Below are 14,504 nucleotides of genomic sequence, written 5' to 3' on the forward strand. Positions count from 1 at the left end.
TTGTCAACTACGACGGTCTCTATTTTCAGTTTATGACGCGGGACAAGTAGATTAAGCATAATTTCAAATCTTTGTAACTGTTTAAACACAAACATAGCTTCGTGGTTAGAAATATACAACCAAACCGCCTATTCGATTTTCTTTTATCACTACATAGTATAAAACAAAGTCGCCCATTTTGTCTGTAGTCCCTTCGTATGCATAAAACTTTAAAACTACGCAACGGATTTTGATGCGGTTTTCATTAATAGAAAGAGTATTTTCTCCGACAGGTTTTTATATATAATTGAAATACATTGAAACTATATTAGCTGAGTTATAGCGATTTATGTCCAAGAAGTCAGAAAAAAAATCTAATTGAAGATTGCATTTGTGCGTGCGCCGCTTATACCGTTGGATACAAGTAAGAACAATGTATAGCAAAAACATTGGTCTTTATTAGTTCTACAAAAAAGTCCGCGATGACATATATCCAGCTTTTTTATTTAAGTCACAAAAACTACTTTTCTGTATTAAAAAAACATTTAATTCGTTGGGTGATGGTTAACTGGTGATATAACCAATAATACATATATCCTTATCAAAATAAGTAAGTTCATCATCACGAGCATTTAATTTAGATTATTTTTGCAGTTTACAGTGTGTTATTTAGACATATAGTTTAGGAGATATCACGTTATAGTATTGAGGCACGGTACGGGCCGGCCGCGGCGGCGGGGGCAGCGTCCCTATAACGGCCAAATATGTGAAACTGTATTATAAATAAGAACTCTGAACCATGTTTGTTGCAATAAATAATTTTGAATTTGAATTTTGATAATATTACTAGGTACAAACATTGTGTTTTATCACTTTCAAAAAAAGCAAAACAACAAAAAACCCGCTAAATAAATTGATTAAAAAACATTTCTAAAAAACCCCGTATTTCAACCCTTCCATGGGATTTCACAACCCTTATTAATCAGCAAGGGTTTGTTATTACAAAATCAAAACGTTGAATGGCTTTGTTTATATAAAATTATTATAAAACCGTGTTGACTGGAAGTACATAAATCCTCCATACTCCATACTAATATTATAAATGCAAAAGTAACTCTGTCTGTCTGTCTGCTACTCAATCACGCCTTAACTACCGAACCAATTTGCATGAAATTTGGTATGGAGATATTTTGATACCCGAGAAAGGACATAGGCTATATATCATCACGCTACGACCAAAAGGAGCAGAGTACCAGTAATTAATGTTACAAAAACGGGGAAAAATTTCACCCATTCTCCCTTATAGGACGCAAGCGAAGTTGCGCGGGTCAGCTAGTTTAGAATAAACCGTACGTAAACGTTCAAAAACACATTAATCGCTTACCGACATTTAAATTCTGCCACAGCAGTATATTAACGTCTCATTCCTGTCGGGAATGCCACATAAGTGTGCAACAGACGAGTGTGTGCGTTGATGCATTTCGTTCGCAGCTTTACCTTCCTAAATACAGCGATTTGATACACTCGCCAGCTTACCTGCGGCGCTTTGATGTATGGCAGTGTGAAAATCCGTGCGAAATAGAAGCCCTGATCGTTTCGGAGGCATAAACGGAAGCCGCTTCAAAGCTATCGAATTTAAAATGATGTCTGTTTATTTGTTTAAACGTCGTATAATTGGGACTAGAAATGTATTATCGCTGCCCTTTCAAACTATGGTGGAATGGACTATTGCTGGATTTTTTTCTTGAGAACTATGTTTTTGGTTATTAACATTTAAAATTGACTATTTGCAAGTTCTAAAAGGTATAATCAATTATTATAACATCATTCTCATTTAGGAGAAACATTAAAAATCGTATAGAGACTACTATTATTTTGTTAAGCATACCTAACTTTTAAAAGAACAAAGGAAGATTCTACATTTTTATTCTTATGGCGTATCAATATTAAACCGAACTCGTTCAATTCTAAAGCTTACTTTATCTCTACGTTTTCTCGATAAAACTCCACAATTTTTCATTCACAGCCGATTTATGACACACTTTCTCATCTTTATATCGAGTGCACATGAAATAACAGCTGGAAGCCGTATCGTTGGCTTTTCGCATTTGGCTCACGTCTTCACGAACTAGTTTGTGCATAACCTTTTTAATCTGATAAACAGATCGGTTGGTTGCCAGTAACTTTCGTCATTTTTTATGCGATAAATCGAAACTATGCTCTGATTTTATAAAGCTCAAAATATAATTTGTTTGAATGCGCTAATCTTCAGAATTGCTGGCCGAATTTCGAATACTCTTTTACTAATAGGAAGTATCATAACCCTCATGTACTATTTCGTGATTAATATTCAGAAGTTTATGCTAGCAAAGTTAACATGAATATTTAAAAAGTAAGTAATACTTCAACAAAGAAAATAATTTCTATACTATTGTAAGTCTTGCAAAAGTTCATAAAATTACTAATTAATAAGCGCGTTTAAGATATCTAATACATTCTGAAGTACGTACTTACAACTCACTCAACTCAAATACAATAGTAAGTATCTGAAGTAGAATCTCCTTGAAATTAGCACTTGAAAACTATTCAATTGAGCTTAAAGGAACGATTGAGTACGCACTTTCCAATCGAATACTCTCATCGAAATTACTCTTTAGAAAATTTTTGAAGTATGCAAATCTTGTTCTTATTTTATACTAGCTTCTCCTTGCGGCTTCACTTGCGAGGAAAGACACTTCTAGTCAAAACTGTCGTAAATGTTAATTTCAGATACTAGTATATCTGTGGGTAAAGTTTCATCAAAATTGATACAGTACTTTTGGAACGTAAGAGTAACAAACATAGATCCATTACCAGCTTACGCATTAAGTAGTGCTCTTATTCTTATAGTATATACCTGCACAGCTAAAAAAATCTTTCTTTACAGACAAACTTAAGTTTAAGTAATATCTGACACAACTATCTGTGAGTCACACGAATATTTTGTTCGTGCAGTAGATTTTATCTCGAACTTATATATTTCTAACCTTGGGTTTCTATTGCAGTGTATTCGTCTTTTAGTAGTCAATCCATTACAAAAATTTGAGTTTCAAAGTAGCTTTAAAATAAATCTCCATCTTTAGTAGTAGAAGAAAAGTATTGATATTTAAATTACTTTCATAGACGGTGATCAACGTAAAATCAATATCGAGATTGTTTAAATGTTTAAAGGTAGAATCTTTAAAGCCAGGAAAAAAGGCAATATAATTAAAGAACAAGAAGCTAAGTTACAGAAGAGATCTATATAAACTAGGTAGTTACTTATGGAATGATCTTTAAAGGCGATATAATGTCTTCATAATATTTTTAATAAGCAACCTAATTAAATAATTACGACTCCCAAGCAAATTTTCATTACAACCTGCCCTTAAAACCGAAAGTAAACATTGCTCCATCGAAATTCACGTTTTTCCCATTAGGCACCAGGCGAGTGGTATAAAGCGGGCCATTCATTGCTCCAGTGAAGGTCTTCTCTTTATGTGACCGCCAACGAGAGGTACGCAAAGCTCTATGGACCGGTCAAATAAAAGATAATTCGCTCCACTTTTATAAAGTGTAATAAAGACTGAATTTATAATTTAAATTTTTAGAAGGCTAAAGCTGTAAAGGGAAATTTCGAGAAATGTTTTTACCGTCATATGAGGCTGTATGATGTTTGGAACAAAAATTTAAGCCCCAGATTACTCTCAGTAAGGCCATAGGTACCTAGTAAGGTACAAAATACTAAAATACGTAAAATTTTGTGCAAGTCGAAGAGATGAACTGTAACTATGTGGCCCTACTTTAGGAACGCGGACCGGATTTCAAACCATTTTAAAATTTAAGCTTTAGCTTAGCAACCGAACATCCAATTTATCAGCGTCACCTGCAATGGTAAAAAATCTCTTAAAATGCCATTTAATTGTAAACAGAATGATACAACCACAATAGACAAATTTAGGACACGCTTATTTACAAACGAGCTATTGTTCTATAAAATAACAAAAAAACGAACAAAAGCACAACACAATGTCACTAACAACATAATTAAATATTTTACGGCACATTCGCTATACAGGCCAACGAAATGTCAAAGTAATTTGGGTTAGATATGAGACCGATATAATGTTCTAATTTCATACCAATAAAGTTTATGCGTCATAGGAAAAGCGTAATTATGCTACCTACGTCAAAGATTCACATAAAACTATTCTTAAACATAATTATTGGTTACCTAGAAATAATACAAAAGGTAATATCGGAAGTATATCTTGGATATTAAAAATTACTGACTTATAAAACCTTGGATGTGTATAATTTCAGATCGAAAGAATTATGTTTTGTAAATACGTACCTTTTGTAAAACTATAGAGCTTATACCTTTAGAGATAACTATAAGTCAGCAATAATTAGAATATTAATATTGCTAATAACTTTAAGCAATGAAGAATCTTGCACATAGTTATGTACGAGAATCAAGAACAGACACTTCAAATCTACGGACTCCAGGCAGAAATGATTCAGACTAAAATAGTATATGAATGCCTTCAAAGAATGAGTAGATAACAATCGATACTATAATTACACACGATAGTTATGGTCGAATAATCGAAAGTTACAATCGAATGTCAAACAAGAAATAGATTTATGGCTGCTTTTAAGTTGAAAAATGGCCGGTAAAACATTTGAAAGGTAATGGTAGATTGCAGACAGAAATAGTCTGGATTAAAATAGAACTGGGTACAAAGTAATGCAGACCTATACAAAACGAATTAAAGAAATCCCGAGGTTGTTATTTATTAGGACTTTTTAATTAACAATCTATATTATAAATTTGAATAAGACATTGTAAATTAATCTACCGACCATTACGATACTAAGAGCCAAGGAAAAGTCTCTGATATAGTGACAGCAAATGTATAGAAAAATCAGTCAAAATTCCACTTGTTCAGCTAATAATTGGCTATCTAGAGGTGATGAAACTAGCTGTGACGCTGTAAGTAGGAACATTATTACCTAGACCTATGCTATTCAGTAAAATTATGACTCACAAACACATAGCCTTGAATAAAGAAAGCCATTGTTTGTTTCCGAAGAATTTTCGGAAAATCTACAGCAAACAAATATTCCTTTCCCTGTAAATCGGTGACCAATACTTCAAGATTTAATTAGGACATGAGTCTTAAGTCTTAACACGATTCATATAAGGTGTTAACATGCAACTGTAGTTTATTTCCGTCATATATCTACATCAAGCACCACGCCACTTGGAAGGAACGTTACATCATGAATACATACTATTAGTCATAAACGAATGACCTAACAGCAGCTAAGACAATCTACACAGAGAATAAAACAAGTGTGTGACGTATCCTTGCTGCAAGTTGAAGGTTTATTGTACAATCTTCGTAGAAAAACCTAGCACGTAGTGTTAGATTTTCCTTTAGGTACTATTATCGCAAATACATAAACGTTCAATTCTGTGAAGATTACAAATAGGTTGCAGAAAAAAAAATCTGTGCTGTTCTAGGGTTTATTAGTAGATTACGATTTAGACATTCGGAGAGAGTTTAAAATCGATAAATAATCTAAGAAAAAGGATGAACCCTTATACAACTTTGTAACTGCATGGAAAGTAAAGAAATTTGAACAAAGAGTTTTGATATTTGATACATTTACTTTATTCTGGAAATACCTACACAGAATTGTGAGAATCTAATTAAATAATGCGTACCAAGGGTCTCTACTAAGTTATAGATGGTGACCAAGACTCAAAAAATATTCTAATCTTTTTTGTAAATAAGTTCTCACATATAACTTCACAGTACCTAGTTAAAGGAGCACCTCAAGGTCATCAAGAATCTTTACTTTTACTTTCTTAATTAAAATCATTTTATTGAGCAACACGCATTTTGCATCACTTTCAATGTTACTACTACATGCGTAAAGGTTACACTCCTATAAAAAATAGCAGAGTGTAATTATAATTAGTGAATTAAATAACCATGTAATTATTTTGCTTTCAATCAAGCGAAGCGTGAACTGGGCTTAGATTGAACATTTTAAGATATATTGTACCAACTCATAATCATCATCATTTGCCGCAATTCTACAAATTTCTGCTCTACTTTTGTAAAAAAAATATTATCAAGTCCACCCAAAATACAGGAAAAAAAATTTTTACTTTTGTCATTAATATATTGTTAAAAACACCTAACAACAAAAACAGGAGTTCAAATACCTACGGCAATTTCATGGAAGTAAGAACAGACTCATTTCTCGACACGATGAGCCATTTCATTCCATAGAGACATGACATGGTTACACTTTCCATAATGCTGTTAATGGTAGTGCACAAAGTTTGAATAAACCCAAATTCTACGAAAACATGGAAATAAACTGTCGGACAAAGTAAACAAATTACAAACATAATATTAATATCAATGAGAAATGAACATCAATTAGTCAATACAAATATTTGCGGCCCAGTTCTATCTCACGGGCCACTTACAATCGAGTTAAGATAATAGTCTATTATAATAATTTAGTCATTTACTAATTAGTTATGGTTAATGATTTTGAATACAGTATTCTTGGAAAGAACACTAAGAACTGGCTTACTAGAAACTTTTTTACTTACAGACAACCGAGACGAACAATGAACAAGTAGAGAAATATTTTTGCAATAATGAATTTATAGGTATAATATTGATTGATACGACTGCCAATTGTATAGTCTTATTATATGTACATAGGCATATGCAAATAGTAAAAAAAAACACTAGGTGCTGATAACTTATTATTGCTGTATAATCACAAAAATAAAATGTTGTCGACATAAAATTATACGCATCACTGTCGCCAAGCATAAAAATATTAAATAACTATAAAGAAAGTGTTGCACATCATATGTATAAGGAAATTTAGAAAGCGTCAACCAAAATAAGCTACCGTGTGTAAACAACCAGCGCTCTTGTTAAACACATTCTCGGAAGTGATACAAAAGGATAGAGTTAATTTCTTACTTAATGCACGCTTCCGTCGCACCGACATTATTTATAACACACGTTAATAAAATATACTAATAATACCACGGGCTTTTCCATTAAGAAATGAATGTAAGGCTTTGTGCTTTACTGAGAATTATACTTAAAAGTTATTATAGAGGACAGTGATAATGGTACTGGGATTTTCTTTTTTGTTTTCCATGAAATTCCTTTAATCTGGTGGGGTGCGACAAAGGGATTTAACCACGAGGTATAAATTTTATTATTGGGAAAGTATGACATATTTTTTTGTTAGTACTACCGGTATCCATTCAATTGTTTTACCTGTCAGATGCAGTGTAAATCAATCACACTAGTAATTTTTGTGTGTGTGCAACTTATCTGGTCTTACACGTGGTTTCACGTGGTAAAGTAGTAAATATTATAACATTTGAACGTAACAAACGTAACTAGTATAACATTTTGGTGAAATAAATAATTTCTATGGGCAATTTTTGTGGTCAAATTGAGGAAAACGGATGGAAGAACCGCAATAAGCTAACGGCCAGTTACTGGCCCGCTCACTAATGTTTTTGCCAAACCGTGACTTTGCTCCTAATGTTGTTTTAGTTTCAAATTGATAATAATCACTAAGGTTTTTTGCTTGAAGTAATATTTTTATATAAGACATATACTATGTAATTTTTTTATGTGAAATCTTTGATATAGTTAGCTATGAAACTAACTATGAGATGTTGAGAAAAGTCAAAAATTAAATGATCATTTTATTTCGGTCAATACGTAACTCAGAATGTTACTTTGGCAAAATACTGTTAATAATTTTACTTTCAGTTCGTAGGCGGTGGTAAAAAAGAACTGTCAAAAAACTCACGGCTACACTTTAATCTATTCGTAATTTCCGTGATCCTGAATATTCTTTAATACTTAAAAATATTTTTTCTCTGTCCTATAGAATATACAAGTTTAATTTATTGACCCTTACTTGCATTGAACTTAACATTCAACTTCGAGGAAACAGAAATTATATTTGGCATTCATTCTTCCGTAAACGGCGAGATTAACATTCAGACAAGAAATTTTAAAAGTATAATTACCCAAAAATATTCAATATAATAGCCAACGGAAACGTTTGTTACTTATAAATATGCAAGAGATGGTAATCCGAGGGAAGAAAATATTGAGACTGTTTTGTTTTAATATTTACTTAATTGAAATAATGGAACCGATTACTTTGCCGCTTTGTTGACGGGACTTTCGTATAACCATGGTAGATTCAAAAATATTATTTTAGTAACTAAAGAAATATCAAATTCATATTCTTGACATTAGTTTGAGGCCAAAAAGCGTACCTGCCTAGTCCTGAAATATGTTGTAAATTGATTGTATAGGTTCAAAATTAAATAATAAGTTATTAAGGCCCCTAAAAATAAATAAATAAAGCATGTACATTATATAAACGATTACGCAAATATCCGAAAATTATTTTTGTGGTGCGTGGAATACAGTCATTAGACAGAACCCCCGCTTTCGTACACAGCTGAAATATTTTCAGGTTTCTCCATTACTTATTTAAATAACAGCAAAAATATTTATGTAAGTAATTAACCAAATAAATTGATATGTTTTAGTAATTTTTATTACAAACTTTATGATGATTTGCTTTACGATACTCCGTTCTTATCAATCAACATTTTTAATAAGAATATTTTATTTATGTAAAAATCATCATGATAATTTCAAGACCCGCCTATTAACGTAGCATGTCAATAAAATGACTTCATAACCCTAAAAAGATGCATGTCACAATAACAATAGAAAGTTTTGCATTGAAAAAATATTTTTTGTTCATATCTTGCACTCGCAAGCGTGACCCAGTGGTTTTTCTCCGACATGGTCTGCTTGACACCCCTCTATGGCATCCGGTTGTCCGCCTTCTTTATCGCTTCATACCCGTACTGGTTTCCGTCGATTATTTCTTCAAGTTAACGAACTGTCTGACCACTGACCCTTGAAATTCTAATGGTCTATGACTCTATGCAGTTTGTACAATAAACTTAATAGCGTTGAAATAGGTTGATAGCTGTTGCTTTTTTTAAATGTGTGCTGATTGTGCTTTTTATGTAGAGTAAGATTATGCTTATGATATTAAATATTATGAAAAAGTAAATTAATAAGTAAACTTATTGGGGTTTTACCAATTATCAAAATTCTAATCAACGCGTTAATTTTTTCTCATGTATATCACTTAAGCTGTTATAAAACATTGTAACATAACAAAGTATTCATTTAACTTACCTGAGCATGTTGCGAAAAATACGGCGGCAGTACTGCCCTCTGGTCGTCTAATCGTGAACATTGTACTCTTTCGAGTAGCTCGAATAATTCATGCTGAGCGCGAGCGCCCCCTGTTGATGGAGCTGTGGAGCTCCACGGCGCCGACACGTGCTGCCGCCTAGTGGACAAACGAGAAACACTTTATTATGGTACACTTATAGTAGTTACAACAAAATATAATAGATGGCGCTCATACTTTAGTAGCACATTTTTACAGTAGATGGCGTTAAAAGCGAATATGAATTGCTAACGTTCTTCATTTTAATTTAAAAAGTTACGTATATTGTTTTGTTATTCATAATTAACCATGGTAAATATTTATTAATTACAAAATAATTATTTGCGAGGTTTGCCTACTGCAAATCTCGCAAATAATTATTTTGTTGGGTATTTTGGAATTTTTTATCAAAATGTATGATGAGCAGATGCATTATATAGAATTAATGTACCTACTCACTTTATTCAAAATTTAAATAATGCGCAATAAAAGAGCACTAAGTCGGTAGGTAGGCACGATTTACTGAAAGGGTCGACGGAAAGAAACACTTTATGGGAACATATTTTGTCAAAGAAGTAAAAACAAAGCGTACATACTAACAAGGTACTTAAAAAGAACAAAGAAACAGCCAAATTTATATTAGCTGTGTTCCCACGGAACCCCTTCAAATTTCAACGAGGCGGAGTCGGTGCAGCAGTAATGGGTTTCTAGGCAAACGCGACGGTTCGCAACCCGTCATCGTATGGGTGCTTAGGTGCTAAGCGTAACGATCGACACTCGAGAGCCACTTCAAACCGATTGCTCCACTTAACTCGTAAAGGGCAAAAACATGAGTGATGGTAATTAAGTGGGCACTAAACAGACAAGCCAATAGGAATGCGAATCATTTTATCACACACTACGCATAAAACATTCAACTGCGTTTTTTAAAGTTTCATCAACATCGATCATCAATCAATGCCATCCTTTTAAATTTTTATGCGACGCGAGGGTCTTAAAGGTTTGAGTGCAATAAAGCCTATAATAGACTCGTCGACAATAGAGCTCGTTACTGCGGGCGTCCGTCTCAGGATTAAGTTATGCAAAGATTTTCCTTTTTCTTTTTAGAGAATAAACTTTGCTTGAAGCGTGACGGGAAGCTATCATAAATCGCTACACAGGGAACACTGTTCAAATTCTTTTTGCTTTTGTGAATAAGGAATAGAATAAATTAGATTGTGTTGTGGCAACATACGCAAACATTTCCTTCATTTTCTTTTAGTGGGTTACAATAAAAAAGTCCGGTAAGAGTAACAGTAAGTAACCCTACATTGTTGGTAAAATGATATTCAATGTGTACATGTTAATTATAAATGAGTGTTATTTATGTGAATGAATACTATTCTGATTACAGTCATTTAACGGCACGAGACCAGGAGAAATCATATTCAAAAATTGAATAGCGCGTAATATACGATGACAGCGGAGCTTAAATTCGAGATAACCGGTTATGCACAATTTATCGCTATCAAAATAATATAAACAAAGGTGCACGCGACAATGACCCCATCTGTTGTCCGACATCGCAGCTATATGCAACTAGTAATGCGCCGGCCGTTTCGACTCTGTGATTTATGGCACAATTAACTGACCATTCTCTGCGCCCTTCGCGTCCCTCCCTATGACCAAGATAATGGTTTTCCAAATTAAATCTCTCCCCTACATTAAATGGTTGCCATAACCGGTATTCAGGACTCAATCAAGGATTGTTTGTTTTTCGACTTAGCCTAATTTCTGTGTTGAAGGGTGCTATTGTAGCGGGCATGTAATGTTGATTAGCAGATGTTACTGGCAGATAATAACTGTTTGTTGTTTTTCAATTTGCTGACAGAATGTAAAGTATATTTAAAAGAACTTACAATGGAAGTTAAAAAAAGTTTGTCCACAAGCTTATTGCAAAAATGTTAATAAAGCATAGGATCTGGGTTTATTTTTGTCGGTATGATTCAGAGATGGAAACACGTGTTCGCAAGCATCAATTGTATTCAGTTGGATATGTTTTATGCTTGCCCGGTGCAGGCCTACCGCTTCGAATACATACAATATGTATGCTGATCTGTCCATGTGTTCGAGTATTAACCTCAATATCGCATGAGCTATAGTTTATATCGATTTTTTCTATTAAAAATATTTTTAGATTTTTTGGAATGTTCAAAAGCCTACACATGTGTTTATCCTTCCTTTTAGTACGCCAGGTTTCTTTTTAGTACATGTATAAAAGAAAGAATTTGAGAACAAATGATTCGCGAAGTGAGGACTTGAAGCTTACTTACTACACATAAAATTGCAAAAACTAAAAGTAATAAAGAGTACATCGCGTGCTTGCAACACTGACATTGTTGATGTGACTGTAGAAATAGCGCAACGGATTGTGAACCAAATTAAGCGCCACATAATTTCGCGATCGGATCCGCATTGCCGTTCTGCTCCAGTTTTTAGTTTGAATTTCGATCGTCATTTCTTTGGTTTTAAATAACTTAATCTTGGCTTAAACAACAATTAATTATTTCGTAATTTTTATAGAGTAATGAATAGGTCTTTCACGCGATGAGTCACGTTTGCAAGTCCGAGAACACGAAACTTCTCTAGACCTGAAAATTTCATATAGTTTAGCCGGTAGGCTTGTCGAAGAGAACTATAACTTTGGCTAATTCGACTTGCCGTGGATTGAAAAGCACTGTAGACAATAATGATGTCACCGAGTAGTGTAATCAGGGTTTTTTTTCCGAACACGGTAGCTCGCACAAAACTACGATATGTAACAAATATTAATGGCTTGTGAAAGTGTTACCTATAGAATTTCTTCATTACTACAGTTACGCAAAGTACTTGCTTAACTAACGATTTCTTTTAAGAGAAACTTAGAGCATTTATCATTAAGTCGTATCTATCCCTAACCGTGGCTTTCTCATGCGTGTCTTACAAAAAGTAGAGGTTGTCGGGTACCGTGAAATGAGCAATATGTCATATCCGTTATATAAATCAAGTTAATTGTATCATACCGTACATCTGGCTTGTTCGTGTGAGTTATTGTGTTTTATTGAGGCAAATACTAAGGGATAAGGAGGATGTGGAAATGACGGCAAATAACGAAACAGCTGTAGTTAGATATGATAAAAGTAAACTCACTTTAACACTGCTGTATTTTCAAAATGAGTCCAAAAGAGAGTTTGGTAAATTTTATCGTACCTATAAAAAGGACCTTTTCTCACTTTTACGACTCGCCTCTTAAGGCTTAATCAAAAGGTCATCAAAAAAAATACTTTTACCAAAGATAATGAGAGTAATTAGATTTGCTTTGTGACCATCCTCAGAGTATTCTACTCACAGAAGTTAGTAAATAAACAGACTTATGTTTAAAATGCCAATGTCATATAAACAGATAATTGTTTGAAAGAAATATCGTTTACAATCAACACTGTTTACAATAAAGGTTGAATTGAATGCTAATTGTAAACATAATAGTGGTATGAAAACACACGCACAGTTCACACACGATTCAGGTCACAAGAGAACATTGGTGATACATAAAAATATTTATTGTTTCAAATTAGAACGTTATTTGTTGGCACAAACTACGGATATTATACTGGATATTTGCATTAAAATAATAATATTATATCCATATTTATAAAGTAACGCCCACTGCAGGAAAAAACATTACTAACATACGCATACAGTAGCGCGATTCTCGACAACCGGCCAGCTTTTGAAAAACAAATTATGAAAATCTGATAAGCGCCTCTAGCGGGCGATATTGGAACCATTTTTGTAGTACATATTTAATGTTAAGCTCTCAATACTCGGTAGTACCGATGTTAGGGAATCGTGCTACAGTATGCGTATGTTAGTAATGTTTTTTCCTGCAGTGGGCGTTACTTTATAAATGCTACAGTACGCCACGCAGATTTTATGCACAGCAGACTAGATCGCACAAATTGTTTACCGCCTACGAAACTCTATGAATTCCATCTGTAATGAAACGCTTCGCTCAAAGTTATTAAGTGACAATTGCGAACAGAACATTAATTAATTTGAAATTCATAAAGGCTCTTACAAGAAATCGGAGTGGAAAATCTCCAATTTAATTTTCTATAGGTATTTCCAAAACAATTTTAGGAAGTGAGCGTTTAGAAATTCAAAGAACATAGATTTAGATATAGAAAATTTACTTTTTAAATAACTCAGGACTTTTTAAGGACCCTTATCGATCATCGCGTAAGTTTTTTAAAATTTTTAATGGCTCTAATTTGAAAGCGGCCACATGTTTTGAAGTTATGTCTCATTTCTTTCTCATAGTGATGGGGGCGTAAGATCTTCGCATCTGTCAACTGTGCCAGTGATCTTAGCAGTTGCAGCTTGCAGTTTACGGGTGACTCATCTCCCAAGACATTATGTATGTTAACTGAGAAAACCAAACCTAGCTATGTATTCTAGTAAAACTAAATTAATATGTTTTGTTATCAGCAGTATAAGTATGTACAGGGCAAGGGTCTACTCCCAAACGAGGGGAAGGGTTTGGGCCTTGAGTTCACCACGGTGGCCAAGTGCGGGTTTGGGACTTTGCATGCCCTCAATAAATGTATTAAACAAATTCAAGGTCTCCTTACGATGTTGTCCTTCACCGTTAGAGTCCTTATGTGTCCTTAATAATAAGAACACATAATTTGTAAAGGAAACAATACGTTATTAAAGATTCAAAGAAAGCTACTTATTCAATTGTTGTCGTCAAATTAAATAACATCCCTTTCTAAGTATCCGGAGTTCTTGGAGGCATTTGTCAAATGTAATTTATTGCCGACTTTGTCACATTTCTTGGTCTCAATACCTTTTTGTATCAATATTTGTATAAGTAATATTTGATCATACACATAAATGGATATTAGCTAATTGATTTATTGGCCATTAAATAATCTCATACACCCTAATAAGTAATGACAACAACATTTTATTATACCACTTGCTATCCCTTGCGCACACGCGTCTTCTGTACGTCCCGATACGCAACAAACTTAAGAAAAATCTTTGTATCTTTCTCTACTTTTAGTAAATTCCACAAAAAAAAATATAAACCTAAATAAAAGGCTGATGAATAAAATAACGTAGACAGAGCATTTTCACGGCGTAGG

At 33.5% G+C, this 14,504-nt stretch overlaps 1 protein-coding gene across 4 annotated transcripts in view; it reads right to left on the bottom strand.

Annotated features, from left to right (window-relative positions):
* Positions 1-14,504, bottom strand: part of RapGAP1 (Rap GTPase activating protein 1) — a 276,369-nt gene that overhangs the window by 87,477 nt on the left and 174,388 nt on the right. For all 4 annotated transcript variants that reach the window (XM_076124617.1, XM_076124619.1, XM_076124616.1 and 1 more), the window contains one exon: positions 9,300-9,456. In XM_076124617.1, the coding sequence (XP_075980732.1) occupies positions 9,300-9,456 (157 nt within the window). The remainder of the gene's footprint in view (positions 1-9,299; positions 9,457-14,504) is intronic.

The sequence above is a fragment of the Anticarsia gemmatalis genome, chromosome 16, assembly GCF_050436995.1.
Source record: "Anticarsia gemmatalis isolate Benzon Research Colony breed Stoneville strain chromosome 16, ilAntGemm2 primary, whole genome shotgun sequence".
Classification (NCBI taxonomy): domain Eukaryota; kingdom Metazoa; phylum Arthropoda; class Insecta; order Lepidoptera; family Erebidae; genus Anticarsia; species Anticarsia gemmatalis.